The sequence below is a fragment of the Danio rerio genome, chromosome 6 (assembly GCF_052040795.2).
Source record: "Danio rerio strain M-AB ecotype USA chromosome 6, GRCz13ab, whole genome shotgun sequence".
Lineage (NCBI taxonomy): Eukaryota > Metazoa > Chordata > Actinopteri > Cypriniformes > Danionidae > Danio > Danio rerio.
Window position 1 is genome coordinate 60,415,001 of NC_141026.1, and position 15,598 is coordinate 60,430,598.

The following is a 15,598-nucleotide window of genomic DNA, read 5'->3' on the forward strand; positions in this document are numbered from 1 at the left end:
TGTGTGCACGTGTTTGTGTGTGTGTGTGTGTGTGTGTGTGTGTTTGTGTTCTTCATCCTCTGTATCTATAATTTTGTGTGTGTGTGCACGTGTGTGTGTTTTTGTTCTTCATGCTGTCTTTATGGTTGTGTGTGATCTTCATCCTCTGTCTCTATGATTGTGTGTGTGTGTGTGTGTGTGTGTGTGTGTGTGTGTGTGTGTGTGTGTGTGTGTGTGTGTGTGTGTGTGTGTGTGTGTGTGTGTGTGTGTGTGTGTGTGTGTGTGTGTGTGTGTGTGTGTGTGTGTGTGTGTGTGTTCTTTATCCTGTCTTTATGGTTGTGTGTGATCTTCATCCTCTGTCTCTATGATTTTGTGTGTGTGTGTGTGTGTGTGTGTGTGTGTGTGTGTGTGTGTGTGTGTGTGTGTGTGTGTGTGTGTGTTCGTCCTCTGTCTCCATGTTCTCTGTCCTCTTCTCTGGTGTGTTTCTGTCTCTGCGTGTCTTTAAAGTAGAGGAAGAGTTTTGACAGAGCGCTCGACCGGAAAACCCTGAGGACCTTCAGCCTCCAGCTCCTGATTTATAGTCTTATTACACACACACACACACACACACACACACACACACACACACAAGTTGCCTGAAGTTAGCATGTTGCATTTGCTCCAACATTCTTCAGAATATCTTCTTTTCTATTCAGCAGATCAGACTGAGCCATTTCTAGCTGAGCTTTCCCTTTAACAGAGGCAGTGTTCAGTAGGTGCACTGTCCCTTTAAGAGCAGCTCTAATATGAGCTCATGTCATGTGTTTCTCTGAGCACCTTCACACTTCTATACACTTCAGCCTGTTGTAATGAGAGCTGTCACACACACGCACATCTCCAGTGTGTGTGTTTGAGAGGGTCATGAGTAGGTGGAACATGATGTAGCTGTGAAATAACTGAAACCGTTCAGCGTAGGGATATGGAGCTGTAATGTGCTCAAAACCTGCCGGAACTACTTTAGCTGTGCATTTATCTGAAAATCACCTCTCTTGCTCATCAGCCAATCAGAATCAAGCATTCGACAGCACTTTAGTATGATGATTATTATTACATGAGTGGAAGGGTAGTGAATGTTGCTGATTCATTCATTCATTTTCCTTCAGCTTAGCCCCTTTATAAATCAGCGGTCACCACAGTGGAATGAACTGCCAACTATTCCAGCATATGTTTTACATAACAGATGGTTTGCTGGTGCAGTATTAGTGAAGCGCTGAAATGAAACATGTTCACTCAGAGCTTATCTACAGTCTTTAATTCACCTCATTACTCTTATCTTGTTCCTCTTGTTTCTGAACTCTTCATTTCTTATGGGTTTGCGGAGGAAACCCACGCGAACGCAGGGAGAACATACAAACTCCACACAGAAACGCCGACTGAGCCGAGGCTCGAACCAGCGACCTTCTTGCTGTGAGGCGACATGAATTCGAAATTAGCTGTAGTGTAAGTGTGTGTGTAAATGAGTGTGTATGGGTGTTTCCCAGTACTGGGTTGCAGCTGGAAGGGCATCTGCGATGTGGAATGAAAGCTGGAATAGTTGGCGGTTCATTCCGCTGTGTTGACCTCTGAAATAGAGACTCACAGGAGAATGAATGGATGAATTACTCTGCATATATCCTTATATTCATTCATTCATTCATTCATTTTCTTGTCGGCTTAGTCCCTTTATTAATCCGGGGTCACCACAGCGGAATGAACCGCCAACTTATCCAGCAAATTTTTACGCAGCGGATGCCCTTCCAGCCGCAACCCATCTCTGGAAAACATCCACACACACAGGCCCGGATTGGCTAATCGGGAGGACCGGGAGAATTCCAGGTGGGCCAGTCTGTTTTTTGGCTGCGAGGGCCGGTATCCCTAGCTCCAGAATCGGTTGCTCTCAGCAGTCACACTTTTTACATTTATTTATTTATTTACTTGACCACAGCCTTTGTATTCATTATTTTACCGCAACTCTGCTCTTTCTATCTATTTTCTTAAGTTGCAGCCTGCAGGTTAATGATGATATAACTTGGTCAATTGTCAGTGAACAGCTGCTGTTGTGGTTTAGTGGATAGCTTGTTAGTTTTCGACCCCGCAGACCCGGGTTCGATCCTCGTTTTAGTAATTTATTATTATTATTTTTTCATTTTTATTGTTAAGACATATAATACTGTTAGGATTGTTGAACATTTGAAGTTCTAAAGCAGCTGTTTTCTCAAAAAAGACGTGATAGTGTCATTAGAAACTGAATTGGAAATGACCTTATTTTAATATAGTCAGTCGTGAACTGAGGTGGGCCGGTCTGAGGCTTGAAACTCCAGGGCTGAAAAGGAGTCCCACTCCGGCCCTGCACACACACACTCACACACTACAGACAATTTAGTCTACCCAGTTCACCTGTACCGCATGTCTTTGGACTGTGGGGGAAACCGGAGCACCCGGAGGAAACCCACGCGAAGGCTGGGAGAACATGCAAACTCCACACACAAACACCAACTGAGCCGAGGCTCGAACCAGCAACCCAGCGACCTTCTTGCTGTGAGGCGACAGCACTACCTACTGCCTCGCCATATCCTTATATTGTCATGTACTAATTTCTCAGTTAATTGTTCCCTTTAAGTGCATTGTGCATTGATAAACGATACATTACTTTTAATTAAAAATATAATTATTCTGCAAAACAAATATTATTCTGCTTCTCAGAATTGATTAACATAGAAGTTATATGCTGTAAGTGCCTGTAGCGACATGAGCCAAAATCAGCAGTAATTGCTTTTTTTAGCTGAAGATGAATTCAATTACACTAACTCGTTGTAACTACCGACACCCAACACTGTGTATGAGTATGGTGTTTGTGCGTTGTGTGTGTTTGAACGCGTGTGTGTGTGTGTGTGTCCGTCATTAGTCTGGAAGCTGCTGTAATTAGTGTAATCAGGTGAGCAGGAGCTCCAGGAGCATCAGGCCTCCACACTCACACACTCAATTAGAGAAGAAGCATTAACACTGGAGCTTTAATGAAGGAGCTAATGAGTGTGTGTGTGTGTGTGTGTGTGTGTGTGTGTGTGTGTGTGTGTGTGTGTGTGTGTGTGTGTGTGTGTGTGTGTGTGTGTGCGCACATTGCAATATAGAGGCTGAAACAATACATTCTGTAGGCTTATGTTTGTGTGTGTGTGTGTGTGTGTGTGTGTGTGTGTGTGTGTGTGTGTGCATTTGTATTGTATGTGCGTTTATGTATGAGTATGTGTGTGCATAGGCAGTCAGTGGCACAGTAGGTAGTGCTGTCGCCTCACAGCAACAAGGTCGCTGGTTCGAACCTCGGCTCAGTTGGCGTATCTGAGTGGAGTTTGCATGTTCTCCCTGTGTTCGCGTGGGTTTCCTCTGGGTGCTCCGGTTTCCCCTACAGTCCAAAGACATGCGGTACAGGTGAATTGGGTAGACTAAATTGTCCGTAGTGTATGAGTGTGTATGTGTGTGTGTGGACGTTTCCCAGAGATGGGTTTCGGCTGGAAGGGCATCCTCTGCGTAAAAACTTGCTGGATAAGTTGACGGTTCATTCCGCTGTGGTGACCCCGGATTAATAAAGGGACTAAGTTGACAAGAAAATGAATGAATGTGTGTGTCATTGCACGTGTGTTTGTGTTGGTACGTGTGAAGGAGGGCTTATGTTATGTGTGTTGGTACTGTAAGTGTCTGTCAGAAAGAGATGTATGTGCATTTGTAAATTATGAGTATTGTGTGTGTGTGTGTTTGCGCACATTTATGTTTGTAGGTGTGTGTATATGTTATGTTTGTGTGTGTGTGTGTGTGTGTGTAATGTAATATGTATTTATATAGTGTATTTATTGTGTATGGCCATACACCCAAAGCGCTTGGCAATCATGAGGGGAGTCTCTTTGTGTGTGTGGGTTAGTGTATAGTGTGTGTGCAAGAAAGATTGCGTGTGTGTGTGTGTGTGTGTGTGTGTGTGTGTTTTAAGGTTAGTCGTTGCAAACAATTAAAAAGGGCTGAATTTAAACAAACTAATTAAGTTGAATATTACTACATTTAATTTGTTTGTCTAAATTCAGCCCATATAATTTATTTGTGTAACTCTGTCGGTCCTATGCCACCCAACCCACTCTGAGCTGGGATCAAACCAGCAACCTTTTGCTTGGGAGTCGGTTGCTCTACCGAGTACGCTAAAGTCCATGGCCCCTAGTGATTGTCGCTAGAGCACCTTTAGAGGTCAGAGGAGTGAGGTTTACCTGCACAGCACTTCACAAGCTGGCCTCCGTTACATTTGCAACCACCATACCTTAATAAATGTAGTAAATCCAATGCATGATTGTTTTTTCAGTGTGTACAGTGAGTATATCTGCGCTTGTTTACCAGCCAGATCAGTTTTACCCAGCATAAACCACCCATTGAGATGAATGAAATGCTCCTCTGGCTGAATGTCCACTGTTCTGTGAGTTTAATGAGCGCTGTTTCATCCGCTGGAGATCGGGAAATATTCCCATCACTGGCGCTGAGACTGAAAGAGAGACATGGCTTTCTCTGAATCGACGTGGGTTTTGTGTTCTGGGTCGATAATCTATAATTAGAGCCGCAGTCTCGTCATCCAATTCAGTGGACAGACACGACTGCATCCAGAAACACCGGCCAAAAGCAACACTCAAGACAAACATTAGAGATGCAGAGACAGACCGGAGGAGGTTTCGTTGTTTTTGAGTCACGTCTTGTTTATTATATCAGTATTGAAGATGTAGAAAGCAATGCTTTGAAAGTAAATACCCATTTATAAGGCACAGTATGCAGGGTTCCCACACCGTAAAACATATCGTTTAATGAACCGTTTCTCTATTTTGTGATTCAAAGTGTTTATTTGCGGTGGTGAATTGCATTATGGGATGTTGATCTCTGCTCTGTCCAATTTTCATGTTGAAAATTCAACTCTACAGTTTAACAAAGTGACTTTTATTGACATTTTAGGATGCATACAGCGCTTTTCACAATCATTACCTTTCTAAAGCAGATTCACATAACATTACAGTCAAAATCAGGAACGGTATTGAGTTGTGTAGAAGCTTGGCAGTATATAAACGTATTAGTGCTGTCAATCGATTAAAAAAATTAACTAATTAATTGCACTTTTTTTAAAAAATTATCGCGATTTAAATAGACTGAAACTTGTAATTTTGGCTATTCGAGTGTAAAATTAATGTAAACGCAAGACAAATACTGTTTAAATTCAAAATATAATTCATTATTAGAATTTTTGTTTAACTTGTAACACAGATTTCTTCATGTAAACAACATACCAACAACAAACCATCAAGATCCTGCTTGACAGCCATATTTATTACAGAAATAAAAACACAGGGGTCACACTTTACAATAAGGTTCATTAGTTAATGTTAATTAATGCATTTACTAACATGAACAAATGAACAGTACATTTACTACTGTATTTGTTCATGTTAGTTAACGTTAGTTAATGAAAATACAGTAGTTCATTGTTAGTTAATGTTAACTCATGGTGCATTAACTAATGTTAACAAGCATGGACTTGGATGTTTAACAATGCATTAGTAAATGTTCAATTATGATTAATAAATGCTGTGCATGTGTTGTTAATGATTAGTTCATGTTTGTAAATGCATTAACTAATGAACCTTATTGTAAAGTGTTACCAACACAGGCATGTTAATGACATTTGAATTTCAAAACAATCAATGCCAATAAAGAAAACATTGACTTCCATGTTGGATTCTAAGTGGACGGCAAAAAAAAATAAATGCCAAAATACAGGAATTGCAGAAATGGAAAATTATAATAATAATAATAATAATAAAGTACTGAAAATCTGTGCACGCCCTTGAATAGGTTTACCAACTCCCAATCTATAAAAGCACAAAATCCATATAAAGGAAATAACGAGAGTTGACAAATTAAAAAACTACATTTTTTAAAAATTTCTTATTAAAATAAAATCATGATCCACACTGGAAATGTGGGTGCCTGTGTGTTTTGAGGGAGCCTAGAAAATAATGAGCATAACAAAAACTGCCTGCTGACGCACACAGTTAATATTGATTAATAAAATAAAGATAAATAATAAAAGCAATGTGTCAGAGACCCTAATCAAACGTAGCTAACAGCTTTTACATTGTCAATCAAATGAACTTAAACAATTAAAAACTGCAACAAATATTTGTTTGGGCAGAACTACAAAACTGTCAAAAAAAGTTGCTTAAGTTGCACACTAGTTTGGTCATGTATAAATATCATTGTAATAACCATATTGTATAAATATTATTGTCACTATAAGCCTACATCATGCGATGTTTGAGGTTATGATGTATATTAAGGGGCAGTGTGGCTCAGTGGTTAGCACTGTGGCCTCACAGCAAGAAGGTCACTGGTTCGAATCCCATCTGGGTCGGTTCGTGTTTCTGTGTGGAGTTTGCATGTTCTCCCTGTGTCAGCGTAGGTTTCCACCACAGTCCAAACACATGCACTATAGGGGAATTGATGAACTAAATTGTCCTTAGTGAATGAGTGTGTGTGTGAGAATGAATGTGTATGGGCGTTTCCCATTACTGGGTTGCATCCGCTGTGTAAAACATATGCTGGGATAGTTGACGGTTCCTTCCACTGCGATAAATAAGGGTCTTAGCTGAAGGAAAATGAATGAATGAATAAACAATTAGCCTGACAGCAAAGACACAGACAACATTTTAATTGCCACTCACTGTCCGTTCTGTCCCTGCTCTTCAGTGTGTTTCTGCATGTGCTCGACTTGTTCTTCTCATCTGATCAGCAGCTCATTAATCCTAATTAAAGCCAGAACAGCCCGAGCTCATGTTTCCCCTTGACATTCATTAGGAGAATATGCTGATAAAGATGTTTTTGTGGGAGTAAAACTAGATGTAAAGTAGCAGAAAACTCTGTGACGTGTCGAGCTGTAGCTTTTTGCACACTTGACCAGCGGAGCGTTTTATTCCAGCGCTCATACGTTCAGTCCAATTACACTTTACAAGCCCGCTGGGAAGGATTACTGTCCACACACTCGCTCTCCTGCTTTATACTGGGGCAAATTAACTTTCTGTGGAAACACAAATCAAGAATTAAGAGTGTCGTTTATCATCCGTCAACATGGCTATCCATCACAGTCACTGAGTCTGAGGAGGAGTTTTTCACCCCTGCATGAACCTCTAAATGCCCTTGGCTCCATCCAGACCTTGTCCAGGAGATGAGAATCCTCTGTTATCATGTGCTGTAGAGCTGACCGACTCATGTTGAGATGAAAGATGAAGAGTCTGTACTGCAGGGAAAAGGGATTAGTGACTAAAGATTAGTTAAATAATTACAATATGTGGACATGGTGAGAAAATACGACATGTGCACGTATATTTTTTATCTTGTAATTTAATCTGGAAAGTATTGATTGTGCTTCACTTTTTCTACAGTTTTTTTATGGTACAGCCTTATTCCAAACTGGATTCCCTGCTGAAAAATCCAGCTTAAACCAGCCTAGAATGGTTGGCTGGTTTTAGCTGGTCGACAAGTCTGGTTTTAGAGGGGTTTTGGCCATTTCCAGCCTGGTCTTAGCTGGTCAGGCTGAAAAGTGACCAGCTAAAATTTAAAACCATCCTAGTTTAAGCTGGACATAGCTGGTTTTGGCTGGGCTCCCAGCCTGGCCAGACTGGTCAAGCTGGTTTTAGCTGGTCATCTCCCAGCCTGTCCAGCTAAAACCAGGCTGAAAATGGCTGTAAACCAGCCTGGAAGTGGCCAAAACCCCTCTAAAACTAGGCTGGTCGACCAGCTAAAACCAACCAACCAGCCTAGGCTGGTTTAAGCTGGATTTTTCAGCAGGGTATAAATTCATTTATTTCCTCAACATTCTACACACAATCCCCCATAATGACAACTGGTCTCTTAATTATTCCACAGCTTTATATAGCTATAGTGGGTATTTGCACAATAATATGTATAATTTATTGTGGTAAATTATGAATATCCTGCTGAAAAACAGCTTAAACCAGCCTAGGCTGGTTGGCTGGTTTTAGCTGGTCGACCACCCTGGTTTTAGAGGGATTTTGGCCATTTCCAGGCTGGTCTTAGCTGGTCAGGCTGGGAAATGACCTATAAAACCAGCTAAAATCAGCTTGCCCCACCTGGTTTAAGCTGGACATAGCTTGTTTTAGCTGGGCTCCCAGCCTAGCTAGGCTGGTCAAGCTGGGTTTAGCTGGTCATCTCCCAGCCTGACCAGCAAAGACCAGGCTGATAGTGGCTGAAACCAGCCTGGAAATGGCCAAAACCCCTCTAAAACCAGGTTTAGTTGATTTTTCAGCAGGGATATATTTAGGCCTATGTGATGTACAGTATAAATTCATTTATTTCCTCAACATTCTACACACAATCCCCCATAATGACAACTGGTCTCTTAATTATTCCACAGCTTTATATAGCTATAGTGGGTCTTTGCACAATAATATGTATAATTTATTGTGGTAAATTATGAATATCCTGCTGAAAAACAGCTTAAACCAGCCTAGGATGGTTGGCTAGTTTTAGCTGGTCAACCAGCCTGGTTTTAGAGGGGTTTTGTCCATTTCCAGGGTGGTTTCCAGCCATTTCCAGCCTGGTCTTAGCTGGTCAGGCTGGGAAATGACCTATAAAACCAGCTAAAATCAGCTTGCCCCACCTGGTTTAAGCTGGATATAGCTTGTTTTAGCTGGGCTCCCAGCCTAGCTAGGCTGGTCAAGCTGGTTTTAGCTGTTCATCTCCCAGCCTGACCAGCAAAGACCAGACTAAAAGGGGCTGAAACCAGCCTGGAAATGGCCAAAACCCCTCTAAAACCAGGCTAGTTGATTTTTCAGCAGGGATATATTTAGGCCTATGTGATGTACAGTTGCCTCCCTGCTAAAAAATCCAGCTTAAACCAGCGTAGGCTGACCTGCCTGGTTTAAGCTGGACATAGCTGGTTTTGGCTGGGCTTCCAGCCTGGCTATGCTGGTCATGCTGGTTTTAGCTGGTCATCTCCCAGCTTGACCAATTAAGACCAGGCTGGAAACGGCTGGAAACCAGCCTGGAAGTGGCCAAAACCCCTCTTAAACAAGCCTGGTCAACCAGCTAAAACCAGCCAACTATCCTAGGCTGGTTTTTCAGTAGGGCTATGTTTGAGATTTCTAATATTAGACAGTAATACCTTGTATTTAATAAAAAAGGATGAAGCCTGAATTAACCAACCCATTTTTGACATTTAGCGTGTGGTATTACTCTAAAGGTTAGCTTTCAGCTTGAATTAGCTAAAGGTTAGCTACCTGCTATTTGGAGTAGCTGGCATGAATACACATTAGCATCCTTCATCATATTGTGTGCTCAGTGTGTGTTGTTATGAGTAGGCTACTAGAGTGTTTCTGTCAATAAATGTTCCAGTTTTGTGTTTATATAAGGCTAGATTGTGTTCTGATATCCCGCTAGCGCTCATATGTGTGTGGTTTAGCGCCGTTAGCGGCTAGCTCAGCAGAACTCTGACTGAAGGAGCTGCAGCAGAGCTCAAGCTGACTGAAGTGAGAAAAACACTGTCAGCAATGCAATTACCAGCTCTAATGTGGCATCTGAAGGACAGTTTGTGCAGAAACTCTCGCCTTTTGTCTCCATCAGTTGTAGCTTTACATGTAGATTATGCTGTCAGATCGGCTGTGTTTGCTTTATTAACATGCTTTTATTAAGTCTCATATGCACTAATCAGATGTCAATGCAATGCATTAACCCAGCTTTTCTCTTGTCTTTTCAGTTTCCTGCTGGTTTTCTCCTGCCTGGTTTTATCTGTTTTCTCTACCATCAAAGAATATGAGAAGAGCTCTGAAGATGCGCTGTACATCCTGGTAAAGTATCCTACAGATATTGATTGAACATATGCTTATTGATCACATGCAGTGCAGGGTACTGTTACATTAAAGGTTACTGCATAAAAAACTGAAAGAAATCCCTGCTGAAAAATCCAGCTTAAACCAGTCTAGGCTGGTTGGTTGGTTTTAGCTGGTCGACCAGGCTGGTTTTAGAGGGGTTTTAGCCACTTCCAGGCTGGTTTCCAGCCATTTCCAGCCTGGTCTTAGCTGGTCAGGCTGGGAGATGACCAGCTAAAACCAGCTTGACCAGCCTAGCCAAGCTGGGAGTCCAGCCAAAACCAGCTATATCCAGCTTAAACCAGGCTGGTCAAGCTGGTTTTAGCTGGATTTGGCTGGTCATTTTGCAGCCTGACCAGCTAAGACCAGGCTGGAAATGGCTGGAAACCAGCCTGGAAATGGCCAAAACCCCTCTAAAACCAGGCTGGTCAACCAGCTAAAACCAGCCAACCAGCCTAGGTTGGTTTAATCTGAATTTTTCAGCAGGGATGAATGACTAATTGTGTAAAAAAACATAATGTCTGAAAGGAAATAAGGCTAATCCCTATGAATATCAATACAAAACAATATCAATTAAACTCTTCATAAGCATTTTCAGTTTCAGTCTTGATAAATGTGATCTTCTTCACTTGAAAAATACAATTATTCAGCAAAATATATTTATAAAGCATAAACATACAAGTATTCTTCTTCTCTGAATTAATTTACTGAACTGTTGCAAGCCTATTATAAGCATTAGTAAATGTAATTACATGGCCTAATAATTAAAAGTAATCCTTAAGTAATCTAATTACAGTAACTAGTAACTTTGTGACTAATGATTTGTAGTATACAGGAGCACAGTGTACATGCAGTGTTACCAATAGTCATATCACCCTGCAGCTCAAGACCGGTTACTCACTGAAGCTAAGCAGGGCTGAGCCTGGTCAGTACCTGGATGGGAGACCACATGGGAAAGCTAGGTTGCTGTTGGAAGTGGTGTTAGTGAGGCAAGCAGGGGGCGCTCAACCTGTGGTCTATGTGAGTCCTTATGCCCCAGTAAAAGTGAAGGGGACACTACACTGTCAGTGGGCGCTGTCTTTCGGATGAGACGTTAAACCGAGGTCCCGACTTTCTGTGGTCATTAAAAATCCCATGGCACTTCTCGTGAAAGAGCAGGGGTGTAACCCCGGTGTCCTGGACAAAGTCCCTCAATAGGCCCTTACCCATTATGGCCTCCTAATCATCCCCTTCCACTGAATTGGCTCCATCACTGTCTCTTCACTCCACCAATAGCTGGTGTGTGGTGAGCGCACTGGTGCTCTTGTCCTGTGGCTGCCGTCGCATCATCCAAGTGGATGCTGCACACTGGTGGGGATGTGGAGAGACGCCCCTCATGATTGTGAAGCACTTTGGGTGTATGGCCATACACAATAAATGCGCTATATAAATCCACACATTACATTACATATGCATATCAACATGAGAAGACAGAAGGGCATTTAAATGGATGTAAAAAGAAATAAAAAATATGATTGCATTATGTGCATGTTTGACTGTTTTAACTGTACATATAAGAAATAAAAATACAAACATTTCAAATGAAGCTATTTCCAAATAAGTGGCTTTTAGCTTACAGAAACCACAGACAATAGAGTAATGATACTGTATTGTTCATGACCATAAGAAACCAGCTATTTAATTGGATTTGGCCTGAGGAAAGATTCTGTTTGTGTCTGTAGGAAATCGTGACGATCGTGGTGTTTGGAGTGGAGTATATCGTGAGGATCTGGTCAGCCGGATGCTGCTGTCGATATCGAGGATGGAGAGGAAGACTCAAGTTTGCCCGCAAGCCCTTTTGTGTGATCGGTGGGTTGAGGATTTACCAGAAAATACCCTTTGGGTCTCTCTAGTTTATTTCACCATTCACTCAACGTGTCGCCTGCCATGTTTTATATACATCGCCCAACCCGCTCCGAGCTGGGATCGAACCAGCGACCTTCCGCATGGGAGTCTGTTGCCCTAACAAGGAGATTAAAGACCATGGCCCCTAGCGTCTGTCGCTAGAGGACCTTTCAGAGGTCAGAGGAGTGAGGTTTACCTGCACAGCACTTCACAAGCTGGCCTCCGTTACACTCACCCCTTAAACCTCACTCCCATCCAGGTCATGGCACCAATGTATCCCCGCCGATGCTACACTACTCAACCCACTCCGAGCTGGGATCGAACCAGCGACCTTCCGCATGGGAGTCGGTTGCCCTAACAAGGAGACTAAAGACCATGGCCCCTAGCGTCTGTCGCTAGAGGACCTTTCAGAGGTCAGAGGAGTGAGGTTTACCTGCACAGCACTTCACTAGCTGGCCTCTGTTACACTCACCCTCTTAAACCTCACTCCCATCTGGGTCACGGCACCAATGTAATCCTGCCAGTCCTACACCACCCAACCCACTCAGAGCTGGGATCGAACCAGCGACCTTCCGCATGGGAGTCGGTTGCTCTGAAAAGGAAGCTAAAGACCATGGCCTTCAGCAGCAGTTGCTAGAACACCTTTAGAGGTCAGAGGAGTGAGGGTTACCTGCGCAGCACTTCGCTAGATGGCCTCCGTTACACCAGAAATGTTTGCATGAAAATTCAAATGTTGTGTGTGTGTTTGTGCCTGTGATGAGTGTGTGTGCTTACTTGTTTATGTGGTTTTACGAGGACCATACCTGCCAATTCTTCCATTTTTCTCGGGAGTCTCCTGTATTTCAGAACCATCTCCCGCCAACCTCACATTTGTTATTTTTTTCCCAAAAAAACTCCTGTAATTTCATCAACCCCACAGCCAGGTCCTCAGGTTTTTGGTAAAGTATGTAACACTCCCAGGTCACCAAATTTGGTATGGTATCTGATCGCAGTGGCTGCCCAAAACCCAGTGCGTAGTACAGTTAGTAACCCAGTTCTCAACTGTAAACCTCTCAATCTACCACCCATCAATCCACCACCCAACAACAAAACCATTGTCTTGTTTTAAGATATCATACGTGAAAATAACCTTGGTTTTTTGCTTTGAAATTTACTTTCCCCATTGGCAATTTTTGGCAAATATTATTTACTGAAAACAAGACCTTTTATGTTGCTTATCTAGAAAGTGCTTCGTGGTTTAAGAATCTTTTGATATTTGGACTAAAAACAAGACAAAAGCCTTTTATGCCACCAACATAGGCTCATTCTGAAAGCGTAACCCTACATACATTTCTGGAGATTGCAAATTATGTAGCCAGAGTAACGTATGGCTGCATTTAGTCTTTAACACGAACGATAAAGCGTGGTATGACACTGCTCCTTTTCACGCTAGCAGCCTGAGTGGTCCCACTTTATATTAAGTGTCCTTAATTACTATGCACTTACATAAAAAAATAACTACAATGTACTTACTGTGTTTACAATGTATTTGAGAACACTTGTGGTGCTCTTGAGTTGGGATAGAGGTTGGGTTATGGACAGGTTTGGTGGTGGGGGTAGGTTTAAGGGTGGGTTAAGGTGTAAGGGATGGTCAACAGTGTATTTACAAAAGTTAATTACAGATGTAATTACATACATGTATTTAATCAAGCATAAGTACACAGTAAATACATGTATTTACACAATAAGTACATTATAACAAACTATTAATTCCTTTGTAAGTACATATTAGTTAAGGCCACTTAATATAAAGTGGGACCGCCTGAGTGCTTATATGGACGGCTTTCCCACCAGTTTGTCCAGCTAGCTCACCATGTTTGTCGGCAGACTTGAGAGGCAAATTGGAGTTGACCATGATGACGGGGTTCTAGTCCAGCAAGGAATGCTTCAAGAAAGCAGGTAAACCAAAAGCTAAAAAATAAAACCAACAAGTAAATAACAGGGTGAGAATGTGGTAAATCTGAAAACGTTGTAAAAATCAGACGAGGGCTTATAATTTTCTGGATTGCTGTTGAGAATTGTAGGTTGGGTTTAGGTAAGGGGGTGGGCGGGTCAATCAGTGCTTTTGAAAACACTATTGGTTGGGTTTAAGGGAGGAGGAGGGCGATTGGTCAGTCAGTCAGTCAGTCATTCAGTCAGTCAACAGTGGCCTCTGGTGGATTTACATGAGAACAACAGGCGCAAATGGCACTCGCAAGAGAAATTTGTGATCTGAAACGCGTACACAGCGGCCTCTGGTGGATTTGCAAAAACAAAAGCTGCAAAAAAAGCGAGCCTTCTGAGATGTATGTGGCGCTCTCCAGAAATCTGTACAGCGGTATGTTTTCAGAATGAGCCTGGGTTGGTCTTTGGAAGGGAGCAAACGATGGAATAATTGTTGCGTGAACTAACCCTTTAAAGATGAACCACCATCTCGACTTCATATCTGTTTCTTTGTATCCTGATACACCGATATTGCTAATCTCTGCTTATATTGCTGTGTTCGTCAGACATCATGGTGCTGATCGCCTCCATCTCGGTTTTGGCTGCGGGTACGCAGGGGAATGTGTTCGCCACCTCCGCCATCAGGAGTCTTCGATTCCTCCAGATTCTCCGCATGATCCGCATGGACCGCCGCGGGGGAACCTGGAAGCTGCTGGGATCCGTCGTCTACGCTCACAGCAAGGTAAAACAAGACGATCAACATGCCAAAACCCCTTCCAGTGCACTCCTGTAAATCTATTAGGCAATACCGAGTGTGGGCTTGACAAACCACCTGTAGAAAACACACTCTTTCACTTTTTAGAACGTTTAAACCAAACCCTTTCTTAAGCTTTGTGTATTATTCAGATTGACTACCCTTTGGTTATGTTGGTGGCTGTTTTTGCCCCATTGATTTCCATTATAACTCATTTTTTTTTATTGCAAAGCCATGACAGCATGTAATCGTGCATAGTCGATTGTTGCTGGTTTTCTCTGTTGGGAAGAGGGACAATGGGTCATTTTTACTTTTACTTCAGCAGACACTTGCTCTATTTTTGCACATTTGCACTAGATGCTTTCTTAATCACTCATCATCTCTTGCAAAACCATTGTGCATTTCTGAGAGTGCCTCACACAGGTGAGTGAGCTTGACTAACCATCGCTATTATTTTAGATATTATTTAAAGCTGCAGTAGGTGCTTGTCTTCAGGAACATGTGTTGTTGTGCTGGTTGAAAGTCTCTCCACAGTCCAATATTAATGATTAAAGTAAATGATCTGAATGTATTTCTATCTATTTTTATATTCTGGGTGAGGCATAAGTCTGAAAAATGTTCATCCGATTATAATAATCGGATGAACATTTATCCATCTAATAATACATCCAGTTCATCCATCTAATAATAATAATAATCTAATAATAATAATAATAATAATAATAATAATAATAATAATAAATAATAATAATCTAATAATAATAATAATAATAATAATAATAATAATAATAATAATAATCTAATAGTAATAATAATAATAATAATAATAATAATAATAATCTAATAATAATAATAATAATAATAATAATAATAATAATAATCTAATAGTAATAATAATAATCTAATAATAATAATAATAATCTAATAGTAACAATAACAACAACAACAACAATAATAATAATAATAATAATAATAATAATCTAATAATAATAATAATAATCTAATAATAATAATAATAATAATAATAATAATAATAATAATAATAATCTAATAGTAATAATAATAATAATCTAATAATAATAATAATAATAATAATAATAATCTA

General features: G+C 41.2%; 3 protein-coding genes across 10 annotated transcripts in view; 2 read left to right on the plus strand and 1 right to left on the minus strand.

Annotated features, from left to right (window-relative positions):
• The window catches only part of LOC147843705 (uncharacterized), a 999,056-nt gene that overhangs the window by 461,162 nt on the left and 522,296 nt on the right, over positions 1-15,598 (minus strand). The window lies entirely within an intron of this gene.
• The window catches only part of ralgapb (Ral GTPase activating protein non-catalytic subunit beta), a 471,588-nt gene that overhangs the window by 137,387 nt on the left and 318,603 nt on the right, over positions 1-15,598 (plus strand). The gene's annotated exons all lie outside the window — the stretch shown is intronic.
• kcnq2b (potassium voltage-gated channel, KQT-like subfamily, member 2b) overlaps positions 1-15,598 on the plus strand; it is an 81,950-nt gene that overhangs the window by 11,006 nt on the left and 55,346 nt on the right. For all 6 annotated transcript variants that reach the window (XM_087258170.1, XM_087258173.1, XM_087258172.1 and 3 more), the window contains exons 2-4: positions 9,782-9,872; positions 11,615-11,741; positions 14,306-14,481. In XM_087258170.1, the coding sequence (XP_087114296.1) occupies positions 9,782-9,872; positions 11,615-11,741; positions 14,306-14,481 (394 nt within the window). The remainder of the gene's footprint in view (positions 1-9,781; positions 9,873-11,614; positions 11,742-14,305; positions 14,482-15,598) is intronic.